This window comes from Phyllostomus discolor, chromosome 12 (genome assembly GCF_004126475.2).
Source record: "Phyllostomus discolor isolate MPI-MPIP mPhyDis1 chromosome 12, mPhyDis1.pri.v3, whole genome shotgun sequence".
Taxonomy (NCBI): Eukaryota; Metazoa; Chordata; class Mammalia; order Chiroptera; family Phyllostomidae; genus Phyllostomus; species Phyllostomus discolor.
The window spans coordinates 50,972,740-50,992,613 of record NC_040914.2 but is presented as its reverse complement, the minus strand read 5'-3'; the positions used below and the strand labels follow the sequence as shown (position 1 = coordinate 50,992,613).

At 34.9% G+C, this 19,874-nt stretch overlaps 1 protein-coding gene and 1 non-coding gene across 11 annotated transcripts in view; both read right to left on the bottom strand.

Annotated features, from left to right (window-relative positions):
* CHD9 (chromodomain helicase DNA binding protein 9) overlaps positions 1–19,874 on the bottom strand; it is a 113,266-nt gene that overhangs the window by 37,203 nt on the left and 56,189 nt on the right. For all 10 annotated transcript variants that reach the window (XM_036011811.1, XM_036011813.1, XM_028501724.2 and 7 more), the window contains 10 exons: positions 18,216–18,337; positions 14,843–15,086; positions 10,650–10,826; positions 8,851–8,994; positions 8,455–8,710; positions 7,149–7,359; positions 5,689–5,884; positions 3,118–3,285; positions 2,057–2,236; positions 276–386 (listed from right to left, as the gene is read on the bottom strand). In XM_036011811.1, coding sequence (XP_035867704.1) covers positions 276–386; positions 2,057–2,236; positions 3,118–3,285; positions 5,689–5,884; positions 7,149–7,359; positions 8,455–8,710; positions 8,851–8,994; positions 10,650–10,826; positions 14,843–15,086; positions 18,216–18,337 — 1,809 coding nt within the window. The remainder of the gene's footprint in view (positions 1–275; positions 387–2,056; positions 2,237–3,117; positions 3,286–5,688; positions 5,885–7,148; positions 7,360–8,454; positions 8,711–8,850; positions 8,995–10,649; positions 10,827–14,842; positions 15,087–18,215; positions 18,338–19,874) is intronic.
* Positions 9,562–9,699, bottom strand: LOC114488483. The gene has a single exon (XR_003683799.1). It is a non-coding gene; the product is annotated as a small nucleolar RNA SNORA42/SNORA80 family (small nucleolar RNA).

The window sequence follows — 19,874 nt, the reverse complement described above, 5'->3', positions numbered from 1 at the left end:
ATCTCCCTCCCTTCCCTCTCTAAAAATAAATAAAATCGTAAAACACACACACACACATTATAATGTTAAGGATATAAATAATACCCCAAATTAAACTTGTATTACCACCTATCATGACATCTATCACAAGTATGAAACTGAAGCAGTCTACCACCCTACATCAATTTATTTATATAGATAAATTTATTTTGTTAAGTACATAGTTTAATACCTTAAACTATTATAATATAAAATTATCCCAATTGATAGTTTCTTAAAGGAAAAGAAATACTTACTCTACCACTGATGGTATCTATATCTATTTCTGCCTTTTTAGCCCATTTTTGCCAGAAGTTGGGATCATCTAAGGATATATCTGTTCGATTTCCAGATGCCACAAAACTTGCCTGAAACACAGAACAGCAGTTTTTCAAAATGTTTTGAAGCTATAGGAAAACTATATCAAAGCATAAGTAAAACATTTACTGTGAATAGTCTGGAATTTAGCATGCACACATATGTTCAAACAATCCCTTAAATGCAGTGATCTGAAAGAGCACAGCATCTGCTTAAGGCAAGAAAAGGTGATTTCTATGACTGTTTTTTTTTTTAATTAACCGCATTTCAGGTAATTTTAGGCACAAAGGAAAAACACCTGTACACAGTGTGTTGACAACTTGGGTAGAGCCAAGGAATCCAAAGTAAACAAGATTTCTCAGGAAACAGGCTACAGCCCAGGTATGTCTCCCCAGTCGTGACTGGTTTTAGTCCCCGGCTGTATACTTTTGCAGTAGTACTTCTGTTTCCGCTACACTACTTTCTTCTAATTTATTATTTATTAACTCCCAAATTTACACCTGTATCCTAGCAACTCTCCTGGACATCTCTACTTAGATGCATTGCAAATGCCACAAATACAACAGTTCCCATACTTGATTTTCTGCATATGAAATTTCCTGCTCTTGCATTCTCTCTTATTTAATGACACCAGGACCCTCCTAGCTACTTGAGCTAGAAATTTAAGTCATTTTTGTCTCTTCCTTCTCTATGTTTCTAACTAGTCATCAACTCTTGTTGATTCAAGTGGTTCTCCACATCCCTAATTCATCCATGATCATTTCCTACATAAGCCTCTTATCTCATTTCCCTGCCTCCAGTCTTTCTCCTTTCAAACTAGTTCTCTGATGTTACTGTTAAATTACTAAATTAGATTGCATTATATCCATTTTCTGCTTGAGGGGATTTAAAAGCTTTTTAAAAGCCTCAAGATCACATTCAAATTCTTCAAAGTGGAATTTTTCTGTACCCCTCCCAATTTGGGTCCAACCTCTCTAACCCTTCATTTTCACCACCATTTAATTCATCCTGAACATCTATGCATTCCTATACCATGTTCCTTGAAATCTGATTCATGAATCACATATGATTTATTTATGTCCCTTTCCCTCTCTTTTTGAAACACAATGAAATGCACACTTCCTTAAAGAATTAGCTACAATGTTATATTCTCTGCAAAGGCTTTCCTGAATCTTTATGCTCCTTTTTACACAGAATCAATCATTTCCTCCTTTACTTTTTTTTTAGCAAGACATTTTAGTATTTCCAGCAAATAAGTCCTTGACACCAGATTTCATTAGTTTGCTGAATGAATGCAAGAGAAAAATTTTCATTTAAAGACTGGTATCATTTCTTTTGGTATAACACCTATACTACATGACAAAAAAAGAGTGGTCTCTGAGAAGATAAAGAAAGATTTCCTGTTAGCTCAGAGGGGGATGGAGACAGGAGACAATGTGGAAAGGAGAAATCTGCAGGAATCAGTGCAGGGGGGACAGAATACTGCAATAAAAACCTCTTCAGATGAATGCAAGATTTAAGTTTAGCATATGAGGAAAGAAAGGAGAGAAATAAAGAAAGAAATGAAGAGAAAAGAAATGAAAGGAAAAGAAGAAAAGGAGAGGAAGATATCAAGGCTGTTAGTAAAGTTTTAAATTATTTTCCCAAATAGGGTAGAGTTATAGTTATTAATGTTTCCTGACAATATACAAATTTTGTTTTATCCTCTCCAAATTGTTACCTTAGCAAAAGTTGACCCACGTCCTTCTGACTCAATGGTAATAGTTTTTGTACGACGTAGTAAAATCTGATCAATATCCTCTTCACAGAATTTAGAACCTTCATCTTCCTCTTCCATAATGGCACCGTAAGCACCTCTTCGAAGCAGATCTTCTATTTCCTTTTTGGAAAGCTGTTGAATCTAAGGAGAAAGTAATTTTGGGAACAAAATTTTTTTAGGTTCATAAAATAAGAAAATATTCCTAAAGATGTCAAACACAAGGTCATATGTAAGTTGGGTTTTGGATGTACATAAGAGAGAATTCTCTGAAAGAATACATTGAAATTATCGACTATTCTTTACTATCTTTAAAATGTGATTTGCCATTTGCCTAAAATATCTGAAGTTAAAACAAAGCCTATGGGTCAGGTTACCTATAAAGTACCTGGATTTTTTGGCACTAGGATTCTAGAGTTATTACAAGCACAAGATACAAGAAAATAATCTTGCCCTGGCTGGTGTCACTCAGTGGACTGAGGCGGGGGGGACTGCGAACCAAAGGGCTACTGGTTTAGTTCGCAGTCAGAACACATGCAGTGTGGGTCCCCAGTAGGGGGTGTATTCAGAGGCAACCACACATTGATGTTTCTCTCCTCTTTCTCCCTTCCTCTCTCCTAGAAAGAAAGAAATAAAATTAAAAAAAAAAAGAAAGAATTTTGATGGAGGAAGTGACAAAAAACATTATTTAGTATAAGACAAAGTTAATACTAGTAGTTTGACACTAAAAACTGAAAAACAATGTATAGAAAGATGCAGAAAAATTTACAAATTCCATTTTGCTATGCCATGATGCAAACATACTAAAAGCAGAGCAAAAAGCTCCCTTGAAAACATATTCTTACAATTCACAAGCACTGGAGCTATACAAACAAAACAAGGTCAAAAGAGTTAACTAAATGTCACACTATTCTGAAGTGCCTCCATAGAAAAAACCCATCTATTTAGTGTTCAGTAGGGATCAAAATGAAATAACAGCCTGAGTTTAAAAGTAAATGCAAACAAAAGTTCCAAGTGATACATACGCCACCAACATTACTTTCTCTGCCACTCATGCTCTGTAACACGGCCTTATCAAGACCCAGCTTCAGACTGGCTCGGTCAAACATCTCTCTTTCGTATGAGTTACGAGTTACTAGTCGATAGACTTTCACTGCTTTATTCTGACCGATTCTGTGGCAACGAGCTTGAGCCTATAAAAAAAATGAAAAGTCATAAATTTAATTTATTTCACAAAATGGCACAACAGACATCACATAAAAGGCATTTAATAGTATAATATCTTGATGGAGTATAAAAGCATGTAAGAATGTTTAGACCCATTTGCTACTGAATTATCTATAAATAAATGTTTTCTAATAATGAAAGTAGAGCTTACTAAAAAATTATTCCACAATCAGCTACAAGTTAAAATTTAATCTTGTATTTCAGAGACTATAAATCATTGAGGAATGGTTATTTTAATTTATTTTTAAGATTTTATTTATCTTTAGAGAGGGGAGAAAGGAGGGAGACAGAGAGGGAGAGAAACATCAATGTGTGGTTGCCTCTCAACACGCCCCCTTACTGGGGACCTGAACCACATGTGCCCTGACTGGGAATCAAACTGGTGACCCTTTGGATCGCAGCCCGCACTCAATCCACTGAGTGTGAGAATGATTATTTTTAAAAGAGGGTGCCATCAGTATAACTTTAGATGAATGTCAATTCTATGAATAATTATTTTAGTTGTTTGGCAATTCAACCTTTAAACCTACATTATTGACATTTTCAATATATTTTAGTTAAATTGGGAAATTAATCAGGGGACAAAAACCTAAGGTGAGTAACTCTGGCAACCTAAATTGTATTTAAACAGAAAGGAGTAATTATCTAATATGTAGACATATTGAAAGTAGAGAAACCAGAGACTACATAAGAGATTAATTTTTTTTTCACTAGGTGTGTGTGATGGTAGGGAGGTAGTGGTGGTGCTGGTAGTGGTGGGTGAAAAGCTTAATATTTATCATGTGTTCCTGCTATAAATCTACATAGTAAATTTTGACTCTAAAGTTTCAATAGTAGCAATGGTCTTTCTCCCAAATTATTATCCCCCTTTGCATGATCCTAAAAAGATTGAAATATAAATTGTGACTTTATAATTTATAGGTGGCATTGATGCTATCTTTGTAGACATCTTTATTCTACCCTCATACACTTTGTAGCCATTGGAAGTCAGAACGGTGAATGAACAACTTTGCTCCAGGTCTAGAGAAAGCATAAAAGGCCAAGTATTTTATTAGTCTATAATAGGAAAAACCAAGTGAGAGGGAGAACTTGGGGAATCTGAAAGTATTTCCAGTTCTCAAATGTGACTATTATTTTATTTTAGATTAACTTTTAGAACATTACATGCATTGTGGTCAGCTATAAGTATAAATATGCATTCCAAAGGCAAGCGATTATCATTTGGGTTTAACCTAAGGACTGGCATACCCTGTTACTCAAATCTGGCCTGCTACTAAGAATAGTTTTTACATTTTTAAAGAGCTGTTAAACAAATAAGCATAAAATGTGTGACACAGACCTTGTGTCCCAGAAAGCCTAAAATACTAATTGAATTCTACTCTATTAATTTTGGATAAACCTTTCATATTTGGAACTGGATTACATACAGTTACACAAACGAGAGGTTAAAAACATATTTGTTATTGAGGCAGGTATAATTTACATAACAATGTACTATTTTTGGCCTTTTATCTGTTTAAAGTAATAATATTAACTGCAACACAATTTACTATTGAGGACAACAAAAGATGAATTTCTTGCCCTGACTGGTGTGGCTCAGTGGATTGAGCATGGCCTGTGAATAAAGAGGTCACCGGTTCAATTCCCAGTTAGGGCACATGGCTGGGTTGTAGATCAGGCCCCGGTTGGGGGTATACAAAAGGCAATGGATGGATGGATATATCTCTTGCACATAGATGTTTCTCTCCCTGTTTCTCCCTCCCTTCTCCCTCTAAAATATATATACTTTTAATAAAAAAGATTAATTTCTCTTATAGTTCACTTTGTCATCTTTCCTACAAAGCTGATCTTCTATAGCCTTTGACTCTCTTTTATCACTCCAATTAATATTCCTGTTTCTACAAAATCATTTCAGTCTTAACTTATATGAATACCTTAATTTTCTATAGTACTTCATAAAAAATACTCTTACATTTCAGTTCTGTGCATACTATCTTATATAATGATTGAGAAAAAGCAAATATTTATTTTTATGGAAATGAAACAGAAAATGTTATTTAATATAAATAGGTTATTTTTAAGCCTTAGGCCTCTCTCAAATTTACATACTACACTTTAAACAATTAAAGAGTGTACTCAAGTAGGTAAACTTGTTTTAAGAAGTTAGTACGATATATATGTACAGTATATTATATTTTATTGTTACTGAATTAAAATTAAAATAACTCACCTATTTTATTTGGCATAGATACTACTTAGGGATATATACATGTTAGCTTGTCCAGATAAAAATATAAGAAGTGCATTATCAAAATAGTTATAAAATTTTAAAAACAAATTTCATTCTCTTACTTGAAGAATTTATTTACCTGAAGGTCATTTTGAGGATTCCAATCAGAATCAAAAATTATACATGTATCAGCGGCAGTTAAATTGATGCCCAGCCCACCAGCTCGGGTACACAGCAGAAAAACAAATCGATCTGAATCAGGCTTACTAAACCGATCTATAGCAGCTTGCCGAAGATTCCCTCTGACTCTTCCATCAATTCGCTCATATAAATATCTATCAAAAGAAAGGCAATACGTTTAGATAGAGAGATATAATAAAAATGAAGACACATTCTGTCAAATGTAAAGTATGTTTTCCTGCAACTTGAGTTTCCTATAAAATTAAAAAGCAATTTGCCCTGGTTGGTGTGGCTCAGTGGACTGAGCTCCACCTGTGAACCAAAAGGTTGCTAGTTGGATTCCCAGGCAGGGCACATGCCTGGGCTGCTGGGCAGGTCCCCAGTAGGAGGTGTGAGAAACACAACCACACACTGCTGTTTTCCTTCCCTTTCTCTAAAAATAAATAAATAAGATCTTTTAAAAAAAAAGAAGAAATTTGGGGTTTTCCATGAAATTTATCTTATAAATCAATTTAATCTTTCTTGTACTTAATATGGTATAAAAGTGAGAATAATACACCTTATGAAAGACACTAAAAAAGTGCAACACTGATACTAAAAAAGGCACTAGAAATAAAAAAATAATCTGATAATATAAACTAGTATGGACCTTTACTTATCTATTCAATTCAAAATCCACTGAACTAAAACCTACAGGTCAATCTTCAGATTCCTTTTTATATAAATATATTGATATCTCATTATACCACCAATGCTCTGGTAAATATAACTACACAGTGACTAAACTAGAGATTTTCAACCTTTTTCATCTCATGGCACACATAAATTAATGATTAAAATTCTGCAGCACACCAAAAAATATATTTTTTTGTCAATCTGACAAAAATAACAGGTATAATTTTGATTCGTTCACACCAGACAGCTATTGTTGTGTTGGCTGTTGTCATTTTTTAACTTGACAATCTAAGGGAAAACAGGTTAGTGTCCCTGACTAAATAGTCAGATATTACTGCATGTTAAATCACTATACCAGACAATATTTAGGACTATCTATCATGAACCAAAAAAACCAAAGCAAAAACCCCACATCAAACTAGTAAGAGTAAAGCCTAACAAATTGTAGACAGTGTATGATAGGCATCAAAGTGCAGAAAGTTCAGGGTCTAACCGTAACAACGAGATAGATCTGAAATGGATCTTGAGTCATTTTTTTTCCCATTTTGAAGATGGTTATAAGTCTATTTAAAATCTCATTGCTGCAAAGTTTAGAAATCAAATAACGTGTACACTTATAAATCCATTCCTAAATCAACAAATAGTCAGTTTGAGAAGTTTTCTTAATCAATCTCCTTAGCCCTGTGTATGACAAACACTTAGCATAATCACAGAATAACTCCAGGGATGAATTCTATGCCTTACCGTTTATGTATAAGATAGTCCTCCAGGATGTCAAGGCAGCGTACCATCTGAGAGAAGATGAGCACTTTATGACCTCCTGCTTTCATTTTGGGAAGCAATTTATCAATAAGGACCAATTTACCAGCAGACTGGATCATTGCTTGAAGATGAAAATCAGAAGCAGCTGGATTATATGTCTCTCTAAATTCTCCAAGTATTTTCTCCTCAGCACCTGTCAAAAAAACATAAGACAGCATTAATGAATAAATGAACGTGACATCCAATTGCTTTCATTTTTTTCAAAAATCAGAATTAGTGCTCCTCTACCTTGCTGTAATATACTAAATTTTTTTTGATGGTAGGTAATAAATCACTTTTATTAGAATTTGTTTATGACTAAAACCTTACCAACACCAGATTGCGTTGAGTATATAGACAATTGGGTTGAGTATATGGAAAATGTCTTAAGCATCGTTTTATCTCCCCAGACACCTGGCGTAATGTTTTATATAAATTTATGATCACTGAAGGTTTATTAATACTATAAGGGAAAAAATTAATGAAAATGTGGTCCTGACTTAGGTGACAATCATATACTTTTAAACAAACTTCTAGTATTTAAATACCAATAAAATGGTGATCCATCACTGAAAGGCAATCATAATTAATCTGAGTGGGAATGCTGCTGGTCATCAAAACAGGGAAACAAGAAACACATAAGTCACTGATGAATACTTGCTCCAGAGCGTCTGGATCAGCACTGAAGGTTCTCTGCCTTCCCTCAGCCTATCATCAGTAGAGTACCAGGGTTGCAAGTTAGTTCATTACCAGGCTAAGAAATAACTTGTCTTGGGTAAAGATAAGAAGTATATTCACAGAAATAAGTGAAAGGACCCAAACATCGTACAGAGAGAACGCCAGTACAGTACCTGACAAGAACTTAAAAAGTAACATGAGACCGCAAAAATTGAGAGACACTACCTAACCTGGAAAGATAACGGGAAAAATATCTAAGTGTGGAGGCCCAAAGACGGGCTGGGCTTTGCTGTGTTTGTGTCTGAGAAGGGTTACAGTGAAAGAGAAATCCAGTCCACATGAGACTCAACTCAAGTCCCAATATGGCAAACTGCTGTGGCAGTGTGGGCGCCCGGGCTGGTGTTGGGCCCCTGACTCTGAATGACTTGTAATCCCTCTGAACCCCGGAGTGCAGGTGCAGAATCAGTGCCTTTCCTTGTGACTGCCGCCGCAGCTACACTGCTGGTGCGTGTGCTCTATGCATGGGTACTTCGTGAAAAAACAAGTATTTGTGTGCCATCATTTTTGCTACCTTTGATAAGATAGGGATGGTTACAGCACTTCCTGAGCTCCATCATGGTATTGACCAGGTTAGGCACATTAGTCTGCCCCACTCCTTTGGCCAAAAACGAAAAGTTCTTCTCCAAAATAGCCCGATAGTATTTCTTTTGGATGTTAGTGAGTTCCACTTCAATAATGGTTTCTTCCTTTGGTGCCAACTTCTTTTCCACATCTTCCTTCAATCTTCTCAACATCATTGGTTTCAGGATAGCCTGAAGCTTTTGCACCTGCAAAAAAAAAAAAAAAAAAAAAAAAAAAAAAAAAAGAAGAAGAAGAAAGAAAATATAACCTACATGCACATTCAATACACATAATTACAATAATAAAAGAGCTGATGTACTTATGCAACAAAAGACCAAATGTTTACCTGTTCCTCTGTTTTCAGATCCCCAAATTCTTGCATAAATGTTGATTCAGAAGGAAATCTTAAAGGTTCTAGAAAGTGGAGAAGACTGAATAGCTCTTCAACTGTGTTTTGCAAAGGCGTGCCAGTCAAAAGCACCTTGTGTTCCTATGTAAAGCAAGAAAAATTCACATCGAATACCACAATACAAAAGTTATATGAAAGTTCACACAGGTTATCAAATATTCAATAATTGAAAAGCAAATATTTTTCTGATGAAAATCATCAAGTCAATTCAAAATACATCTCTACCCACAAATCTCCATTAATTGAATTCTCAATCACTTTTTAAAAGCTCTGTATCCTTCTAGTAATATCTCACTTCACAAGCTGTTAAAAGTTCTAAATAATGAAGCACACGTTTTAGATTTTCTATAAAAAGTCCAATTAAATGGACTTTTAAGAACAGAGAGGGTATTTATTTCTTTTGTATTCAACCACTCTTGGTATGGTAATTTGTATACAAAACTGAACATTCTTTGCAGTTTCATAGATCATTTGACTTACTGCACAAAAGAACAAATTCTCAAATCATTAAGGCTGCAATCCAATAGTGTGAAGGGCTGATTGGAATATGTTTCTAAACTAGAAATGCATTACATGTTAAATATAATAGTGAATGAACTTAACAGAACAGTTTTATTGGAAATTATACAAATTATCATTTTTTTCTCACAGTGTACAACCCCCTTCAGTGCTCACAGCCCACAGATAAGGAGGCTGGGCAATGGTTCGAGGCTGCAATTTACTCTTGGCATGGGCACACTATGAGAGGCCCACAGGGGAGGGCCCACCATAAATCCATTACCATGCTCAAAATTATACAAATTATTTAAAATTTTACTTGACAATACTTCTGAATTCCTTAGCTAAATATTTGTCTATGTATCTGTACATCTGCATGCATGTATCTGTGCATGTGCACTAACTAGTAAACGTCTAGAAAGACACACACCAACTGTGAATCAGGGGTAAGGAATCGGGGTGGGCACGGATGGAGAAGTGAAAAGGAGCACTTTGTTCACCACATGTACATCATTTCTCCAAGTTCTCATGTACTAATTTTGGGATCTTCCTTAAAAAAAAATTTAAAGCAAACCATTTTGATTTGAAAGAAGCACACAAAGAATATGACTTTTAAAAATAATATTTATTCACTATAACCAACATATACCAAGCACGTGCAATCATGTAAGAACTTTATCCCTTTAATGTAAATGATCTGAATAATACTGAAACTTTGGTAACGGGGCTTTTAAAAAATTATGGGTTGAAACAATCATATTTTCTTTTCAACAGTACCTTCTACAGAGGTTTCTTTTTTAAAGCATTTTGAAACAAAAATGCTAAAAATTTTTAAGTCGTAGAAAACAAATATGATGTTTTCCTTAGTGCCCAACCTTTGGGCGTCTCTGCGCCAACACTGGAAGAAGAGGTGTCTTGGGCCCCACATTAAAACGTGTAACAACACATAATCACAAAAAAAATCTCATAATATATTAGGCAAATTTACAGTTTTGTGTTAGGCTGCATTCATAGCCATCCTAGGCTGCATGTGGGTGATTAGACACCCCTCACTTAGAGCAAAAACAAAAACAACAAAAACCCTCAATCACCACAGATAGAAATTACTCTACAATTTAAAAAAGGCTTAAGTGTATAGTATTAGCTCTCTCTATCTGGTCTTTTACTATGTAGCTAAGAAATTGAATTAAAAAAAAAAAAAAGAAACTGAATTAAATCATAATAATGCTGTTACTTACCAGATTCATGAGTTTCAGACCTTCTAGAAGTTTGCAATTTTTATTTTTTAGCCTATGTGCTTCATCAATGATTACACAGCGCCATTCAATTGCATTAAGCTCTCCACAACCTCCAAGAATCATTTCAAAAGTGGTGATGATGGCTTGGAATCTGTAAGCTCCTCGAATAATACGCCCCTAGAAATTTATTATCAAATACAGTAATTTGTTAGAATACCTTGACCATAATTTTTTAAATGCCTGCCAAATTGCATAAAATTATATCTAATGACATCTACAATAAACTATTCTCCACTGAAATGTTTATATATATTCATACACTCCCTGAAAATGAGTTTTAGTATTAAAACTATAATAGATTGCTGTTTTTAAGAATATTGTTTAAAAATTATGGCAACACAATTACATAATTTATAATTATACCCAAGTAAGTATTCCTTAATAAAATGTTTCACAATAATTTTTAAGAGTTATAACCATTTTAGGTAAAGAAAGAAGTGGCCACACACAATCTGGCCAATGAAATTTCAATACTCATGTTAATTACTTACATCCATGAGTCCATACACAGAATGGCAAATACAGAGTTCAGATCAAAATGAACCACCCAAGTCATTTTATTCAGCAAATATTTACTGAGTGTCTATGTGCCAGACCCTGTTCTAGTTGCCAGAGATATAGCAGGAAGTGAAACACACAAAAACAATGATCCAAGTGGACTTTAACATTCTAGTTAACAAATGCAGATTGCAGCCGTTTAGGAAAAAATAAACACCACAATTTTTTTTAAAAGAACATTTAAAAACTAAGTTAGAATGGTATAAGGGATGAGGAATAAAATAAAATTAATCAGGAAGCATGAGGTCAGAGGTAACCACTGTAATTTTTTATATAAGAATGGCTGTGAGGCCATTACTGAGAAGTGACCACTGCAGAATGTGCTGAAGATGAGGGAAGAAGCCCTGTTAATGCCTGGAGATCTAGAGGAGAAAGTGCTTTTGTCGGCAGTAGCAAGCGTAAAAGCCCTAACACAGGAGTATCTTTGGCAGTGTTCAGATAGTAGCAAGAAAGCCAGAGTGGCTGACTTCCAGTGTGTGGAGGGAATAAGGCTACACATGGTCTTACAATCCGTAGTGAGGACTTTGGCTTTTACTCTGAGAAAGGAGCTAGGGGAAGGTTTCGTCAAGAAATTTCATGATTTGACATAATTTTAAAAGAATTCCTTTTGGCTACTGTAATAAAAGAGTGAAATGCCCCAAGGACAGCATTATAGAGACCAGTCAAGAGGCTGTCATAGTAATCGAAGAAGCAAGAGATAATTATTGGAGGTCATGAGAAGTACTAGTTCTGGATGTATTTTGAAAACAGAGCTAAAGGACATGCTAATGGATAGTTGTGCAATGGCATAAAGGATTCAAGTTTGACTCTAAAAATTCGTAGCTTGAATACTAGAAGTTGGTGTTGCTGCTCAGTACAATGAGGAAATTCAGGATTCTGTTTTTGGACATGTTATGTTTGAGGCACCTGGTAGATACCCAAGTACAGTACTGAAGAAGCATTTGGATATGACTCCTGAATTTAGAAAAGAGGTTAGAACTGGTGACACAGATTTGAAAATGTCCAGTGGTATAGATCGTTCTTAAACTGTGCTACTGAGATCCCTAGAGGAATGAGAATAGATATAAACACATGGAAACACAGAGCCCTGGGTTACCCCACACTTAGACAGAAATAAGAAAAAACCAGTAAAGGAGGGCTTCAGGAGGAACAGGTGGTGCTACAGAAATAGCATCCAAGTGAAGAGAAAGTTTAAGTGGGATTGAAAACTACGCACTATTAGGCATTAGGGAGAAACAAAGGCTGATGAAGATCATGTGTTATGACAGGATTTTATTTCCTATTAGATTAATTCATGTTGGTTGCATACACTGGCCATTAGGCTGGACAATAGCTCTAGTAGAAAATAAGTATAAAGTATAAGTCTATAGTATTTATATGGCTCTAAAAACCCAAAATATGATGTATCAAGTTAAATGGATACCACATTGCTTAAGAGCACGGGCTCTCAAGTCTAATTCAGCTGAGCTTATTATCCCGAGTTTGTGCTGTGTCTTTGGGGGAAGCTAAGTAACTTGTTTACACCCCAGTTTCCTCATTTGTAAATGGGAATAATAATATTATTGCCTAGTTATTAGGTTGCCACTGCAAAGATTAAGTGAAATACCATATGTAAACCATTTAACATAATGCCTGGCACATGGTAATATTCAGTAAATATTTGAGGTTATTAGCGTCATTCTTCTAATGGCAATTCAGAAAATTTGAGCAGAACTTTATTACTGTGATTTCAAGCTATTTAGTAACTTGAAAAAAACAGTTAAATATTCAATTAATTTATATTAAAGTACATTTAAAAGAGATAAGGAAAGTTTTTTCTCTATATGAAGTACAGATCTATTTATCTCATTACATGAGAAGTCTTTATCTTTTGAAATTTTACACCCTTCAAATATTTTTCTAGAATGTATAACATTTACCATAAAAAATAACATTTAATATATAACACTGTTTACAAGATATGAAGAATCTTTATGCTTTCTGGCTATCATATTAATACCAAACTCATGAGACATATTAAAATTGTAACCTTGTTAAAAATCTCTTACAGTCAACATGTTAACTGTACCCTCTATAAAAAAGTGAGATTGAACTCACTTCTAGAATGTCATATAGCTCTAAAATTCCACAAATGTATGATTAAGAATAATAAAACATTACGAAAGAAAATCTAACAATACCTTAACTAAAAGGTCACAGGCTCCAAAGGAGCAAAGGTAACAGTTTTCCACAGAACTGAAGAATAATGAAAGGATTTTAAAGATGCTTAATGTGACAGAAATGTAATTGTCTCAAATACAGAAGTAGGAGGGAAAATGAGGTTAAAGGAACAAAATCAATTAATTTATTCATTTTCAGCCTCAAAAAGGTATAAAATCCATTATAATTGGGAGGTGAAAGTACAAAGCTTTGTATGTAATCTTACTTGAACCCACATCCTGTCACATGACCTGACCATAAATTATAATGATCCTTATAAAAACAAACAAAAAAAATGAGTAAAAGAAAAATGAAAAATCATGGTGCTATTGAAGAAGAGGTAGAGCATCAGGCAATAAACCTTTTCCAGTTAAAAAGTACAATTTTGTGTGAAATGTGTTTTTATTAATTTTGTTTCTTATTTCTTAACAAAAGTTTTTATCTGAAAAGAGTTGTATTACCACTCAAAACTTCAAAACTTTCTGCTAGGAAATTCTGTCTTATAATGTCATCTCTTGATTTTATGACCTGTGTATGTAGCAGAAAAACAGGAAATCACTTCCTCAACAGTATATTGCCAACGTGAAATGAAAAATGTGCCTGTAAGATATAGGGGAGAACGAAGCCATAAGCATCCCTGGAGCAGTAGAATAACCAATCCAAAAAGAAAAAATATATAGCAGTATGCTTGCATCTGAATATAAAACAAACCAACCAAATTATTTTTTATTAATTTAAGAGAGAAAGAAAGAGAAAGATCGATTTGTTTTTCCACCTTTTTTTATGAATAATTAGTTGATTCTTGTACTTGCCCTGACTGGAGATCAAACCTGCAACCTTGGCCTATTGGGGTGACACTCTAACCAGCTGAGCTACCCGGCCAAGGACAACAAACCAAATTTTTTTAAATATCTAAATCAAATCCAATGAACCCGAAAGAAAAGCTATTTGAGATTTCATTTCACCTCAATAAGCATTTAAACCCATGGTGTTTGCTGAAGATTTAAACTTTAAAAATGAAGAAGAGAAAAAAACTGGTGGATGATCTAAGAGACCTTTATAATTCTAAATTAAATGTGTATTTTAAAACAACTAGTAAAACAATTAGTTAGCTTAAAAATTAAGGATACAGATTTGTACATTTCTATAAATTAGAATACTACTTTACAATAAACTACAGCACGAACGTGACTACTTTTGTCATTGTTTTTAGCTACTGAAACTTATTGTCAAATACATATGATGAATAAAGAGACTAAGGTAAGAGCTCAGTAGGCAATTGAAATCTACCCTAAATCTGAATGGAATCGCTATGTAATGCTTATCATGTTACAACCTGAGCATTCAAACAACAAATCAAATGACCAATAACACACCTGTGCATCCCTGAAGTACATCTCATATCGCTGTATCATCTGTCTGCTAATCAGGCTCCCATGATAAACCACAACATTAATATCAGTCCACGTACGAAATTCTCTCTCCCAGTTTGCAATAGTAGAAAGTGGAGCAATTATCAGGAAAGGTCCTCTTATACCCGTCAGAAGGATTTCGTAGAGGAATGTAATTGATTGAATTGTTTTGCCAAGACCCATTTCATCTGCTAAAATGCAGTTTCGTCTGAAATAAACAAATATATTATCCAAGTGGACATTGGGTTTTTCTGTATACTACAACAATTTCAAAGATATACAAAAATAATCAATGATCAAATTAAAACACTGGCATTTATAAAAATGTAAAAGTTGCTGAAGTGCAGAATAAGCTAAAGATTACAATTTTGTTGTAATCCTGCAATGAGAAAACTATAAGTTTTTGTAGCTCCAAAATAATGATACCACCCGGCAGACTGTTTTTTAAAGAGTGAAATGGCAAGCACAAGGCAGACTAAATATTTGATTCAGGAAGCATTTATTAAATACCTTCTATATCTCAGGGACAGTATGAGAAGATGGGGTACAAAAGAAATAGAACATGTTCTCTGCCTTCCAGGGGCTTGTATCTATTAGAGAAGCAGACATGCAAACAAATAAGTAAGCGGTCATGCGATGTGCTATCACAGAAGAACAAACAAAGCACTGGACTTCAGCTTTGTGCATTAGAAGAGCCTACAGTGTTCGAAAGAAACCCAGGTACCCAGGGCCCTTCCCTATACATTCTGATTCAAGGTGGACTAGAATAAAAGTAGCTACAATTTTTCACATAAGCTCCACTGATGATTATGATATGTGGCCAATTAAGGATGGTCAGTACTAGCTTGATTTTGGAAGTTCAGAGGACTAAGTGCCCCCCTCTGGCTCAGGAGACCAGAAACAAGAAGACTGCTTTCAGAGAGGAGGTTGGTGTTTTGCCAGAGAACACGGCCAAGGAGAAGTGTAAGGAACACGACCCACCGTGGGATTTCACGGTATTTAATGTGGTTTTGAGAGAAGGGTAAATGGAGGGGATATTTTTAAGATAAGCAAGAGTCATAAACATGTAACATTATACATCACTCTAATAAATTAAAAAATTTTTCAACTTGATGAGATTAAGTTTGTATTTTGACATTTGCTCCAATGTCACTGTGGATATTAGAAGATGAAGTGACTAGAAGTTGTGACACTAATTGAGAAAGTCCTGCAGTAACACAGGAAAGAGTGGGTGGATCCTGGGACTAAGGAAGGAGAACTGATTCCAGAATTAATTATGAGTGAGAACAATTTGGACCGAGTGACCAACCAAGTGTACAGGGTGTAGAATGACAACCAGATTTCTCTCAGTTTGGGTGAGTAAATGAATTGTATTACTCTTAACTGACACACAAAATATGGAGGAAGAATAAATTTGGTATGAAGAGAACAGGAAATGATGAGGTTAATTTTTAATCTGTTGAGTTTAAAGAATCACTGAGATAGATCTTAAGGCAGCAAGAGGCAAAAAGAAATACAGGTTTGGGATTTAAGGACTTCAGAGGTAAAAGTATGAAACCATGACCATCTGACTGATATGTGAAGGCATAGAGGGGCACAGAATATAGGGAGGACAGATATGTAATATGAGAAGAGAGGAAAAAGACTTTGGGGCAAAAAAGAAAAACAACATTAACAGGGCAGGCAGACGAAAAAGAACCAGTAGAGACAACGGAAAGGAACAAGCACCAGGGTGCTACAGATCTAGCAGAGAGTCACCCTGTGGAAGCTGCTGGGGTGCAAATTGGGGAAAAGTGTAAAGGAAGAAGTAGTAGCCACTATTATCCAATGTAGCAAGGACAACAAGTTAAGGCTGAGGAGCATCCTGTGAACCGGAAAATTAAAAGTTCAGAGATGATACAGAATCAAGCCCAGATAACAGGCCTAAGGAGAACTGGAAAGGAGTGCATGGGAAGAGCTCGGGCCAGCTCCTCGTCCTAGAAAAGTGCCTAGGAAGTTACAAAGAGGACTTGTGTGAGCTAGAAGGAGAAAGAGAGCCGCGTGAAGCTTTATCCTTTTCTTTAGTGTTTTTATAGATAGGTTAAACACGAATTTGTTTACAGATGGAAGGTACAGCACTAGTTTCAGAGGTGGCTTAAAGATAGAAGAGCAAAGGATGATGAGTGAATGGAGCCTGGATGAGGTACATGTCAAGAGTTGAGGTGGTAGCATTAGTCTTGGTCTCAGGGAGGGACCTTGTGTCTTCTGATACATGCAGACAGAGACAAGAACAACTATGGCTGGAGATACAACTGTAGGCTTGTGCGGCAGGCAAGGATTTGAACAAGTTCACCTACTGGCTGGCCCTAGGCTTCTCTATGAAGTAGTTACATATGGAAAATAAAGGGGGAAGGGTTATGATATGGACTTGAGGAAAATGATGAGTGTTTTAAACAAGCAATTTAGGAAATGGGAAAGGAATGTGATAAGGGAGGTATAGCAAAACCATACTTTATTGACTATTTATTTTACCTGGAAGGTTCTCTTGGGGAATATGATGATAAAGATTTACAAACTATACACCAGGGGAAAGAGCATTCATTGCATGGGTAATAGGCCAACCTGACTTCACTGACTGCGTCTTGTATCTCACTGTTACAAAGTGGAGCCACCCAAGAAAATCATGTGAGAAGTAAAAACACACAAAAGAATGATTCTGAATAAAAGTCATCAAACTTTGCTATTGTTACGCATAATGCCTTCATCAGCTCCTTTGTATCCACTACTAGACTTCTCTCTCAATCATGGCACCATTTTTACTTCTTTGCAATTATCTTTTCATCTCAATTTAAAAAGTGAGATAATGTTCAACAAAGCATTGTGAACTATAAAAATAATTAATAAAAGGGAATAATGATTATTAGGTTCTCATACTTTGTATTCTGTTCCTTATCATGCTGACAACCTGCTTCTGTGAAAACTTACATTAAACAACAGACCTATCTAACACTTACAGACACAACTGCTCACATCTTACTAGCCAGATACAATTATTGTCGAACAGTAGCATTCGCTGACAAGTTGAAAAACACTCTAAAACATAGCAGATGTTTCATGTTAAGAGATTCCAAATTCAATTACTATTCAACATATCAACTTTATTCTATTCTGGTTGATATGTATTTTTTAAAAAAAGCAACTGTAGTCAAAATGCTAACATAAATTTTCTTGAGGTAACTTCAAGTTACTTCAAGAGAGTAAGTAATACTATAACAACATCTCTACCTATTTTATTTAACATATTTTGGCACATATAAAAAATAACACACTAAAATTTTTTCTAAGATACATTACATACCGATTGTACCAATTGAACAAGAGCCAGTTGAGTCCTTCCAGTTGGTATTCCCTGAGTTGATTACCATTTTTATAGTCCCTGGATTGATCTATTTTCTTCCAAAGATTAGAGGGAGGACGATCCTTAATGGAAAAACAAAGAATGAATGATACATTTCACATTTTTTCATTTCTGTACATCTTATACGTAATGCTTTTAAAATAATCATAGAAGCAGAACATTACATGGCATTTTGATGAAATTTTACAAGCATCTAAAAACCAAATTAGTTCTGTATAAACTTACAGAAAACTAAAGTGGAAGGCATACGTATTCAATGAGTGATACCACATTCAGGCAGACATTACAAGAAAACTACAGACCAATATCCATCATGAGCCAAGATGCAATAATACATACTGAAATTCAGCAAATAGAATGTTAACAATATGTGACCAGTGGGGGTTTTCCCAGGAATTGAGATGATTTAAATTTGAAAATTAACCAATGTTGATCAGCACACTAACAAACAAAAATGTGATAATCTCAATAGATGCAGAAAAGGGATTTGAAAAATCCAACATCTGTTCGTCATAAAACCTCTCTTTAAATTGTGAACAGAAGGGCACTTCCACAAACTGATAAGGTGTACCTATAATAAAAGCCATAGCTGACATCTTACGTAATGGTTAAAGGCTGAAAGCTTTCTCCCTGAGATAGGGAAAGGCAATGATGCTCACCGTCACCACCGACCGTTCAACACTGTACTCAAGACAGTTTCCATCCCCAAAACAAAATCTTTCCCTGTCACAATATCCCTTGATTCACTCCTCCTTAAGCTAGTTAATGCTTTTGTTTCCTAGCTCAAGGAAACACATGCAAGTCAATAAAAGTGGAGGTGAAAAGCTGTTCCCTTAATAATAAACTAATTATTACTGGGAGATAAAATAAGACCAGAATATAAGAATGCCAAAAAAAATTATTGTAAGAACAATATGATCTCTTCCACGGAATAATGAATTCCTTTTCTTTCCTTACATCACATCTACAAATTTTTCATGCAGCTTCCTCACTCTGGTGCTAATCCCCAAGTAATCTGTTCCTGTCTTTTAATGTATAAACTCCTTAAGTGAAGCAAGAACTTTCTTTTTTTTCCTTTTTTTTAATTTTAATCCCTGTTCAAGTACAGTTTTCTCCCTTTTACTCCCATTCCAGCCCACCCACCCATCTCTCCTCACTTCCCTCCCATTACCACCCTCCCCCTAGTTTTTGTCCATGTGTCCTTTAAATTTGTTCCTGTAGTGAAGTAAGAACTTTCTATGACCAAATTATATTTGAAAGAGGACAGGCCAAAATATTTAATAAAATCATAGTGTGCCCTTTTTGTGAATTTCTTTCAGTTGGATCCCCAAACTTGAATCACATGACAACATTCTCTTTTAAAGAAATGAACATAAGAAATTATATAATTATTAGCTAAAATCACAACTTAACCATAGCCTTCTAGAATTCTACAGTTTCTGTTCTAGAAGTATGAATAACCTACAAGGTTATTTTGTTTGTGTGTTTGTTTTTGAGCAGGAAAGAGTCACATGTAGTCAATAAGTAATCAATGTAGCTAACTTCTGTAGGCTTTTAACAATATTCAGTACAAAAGGTTACAAAAATAAAGCTACTATG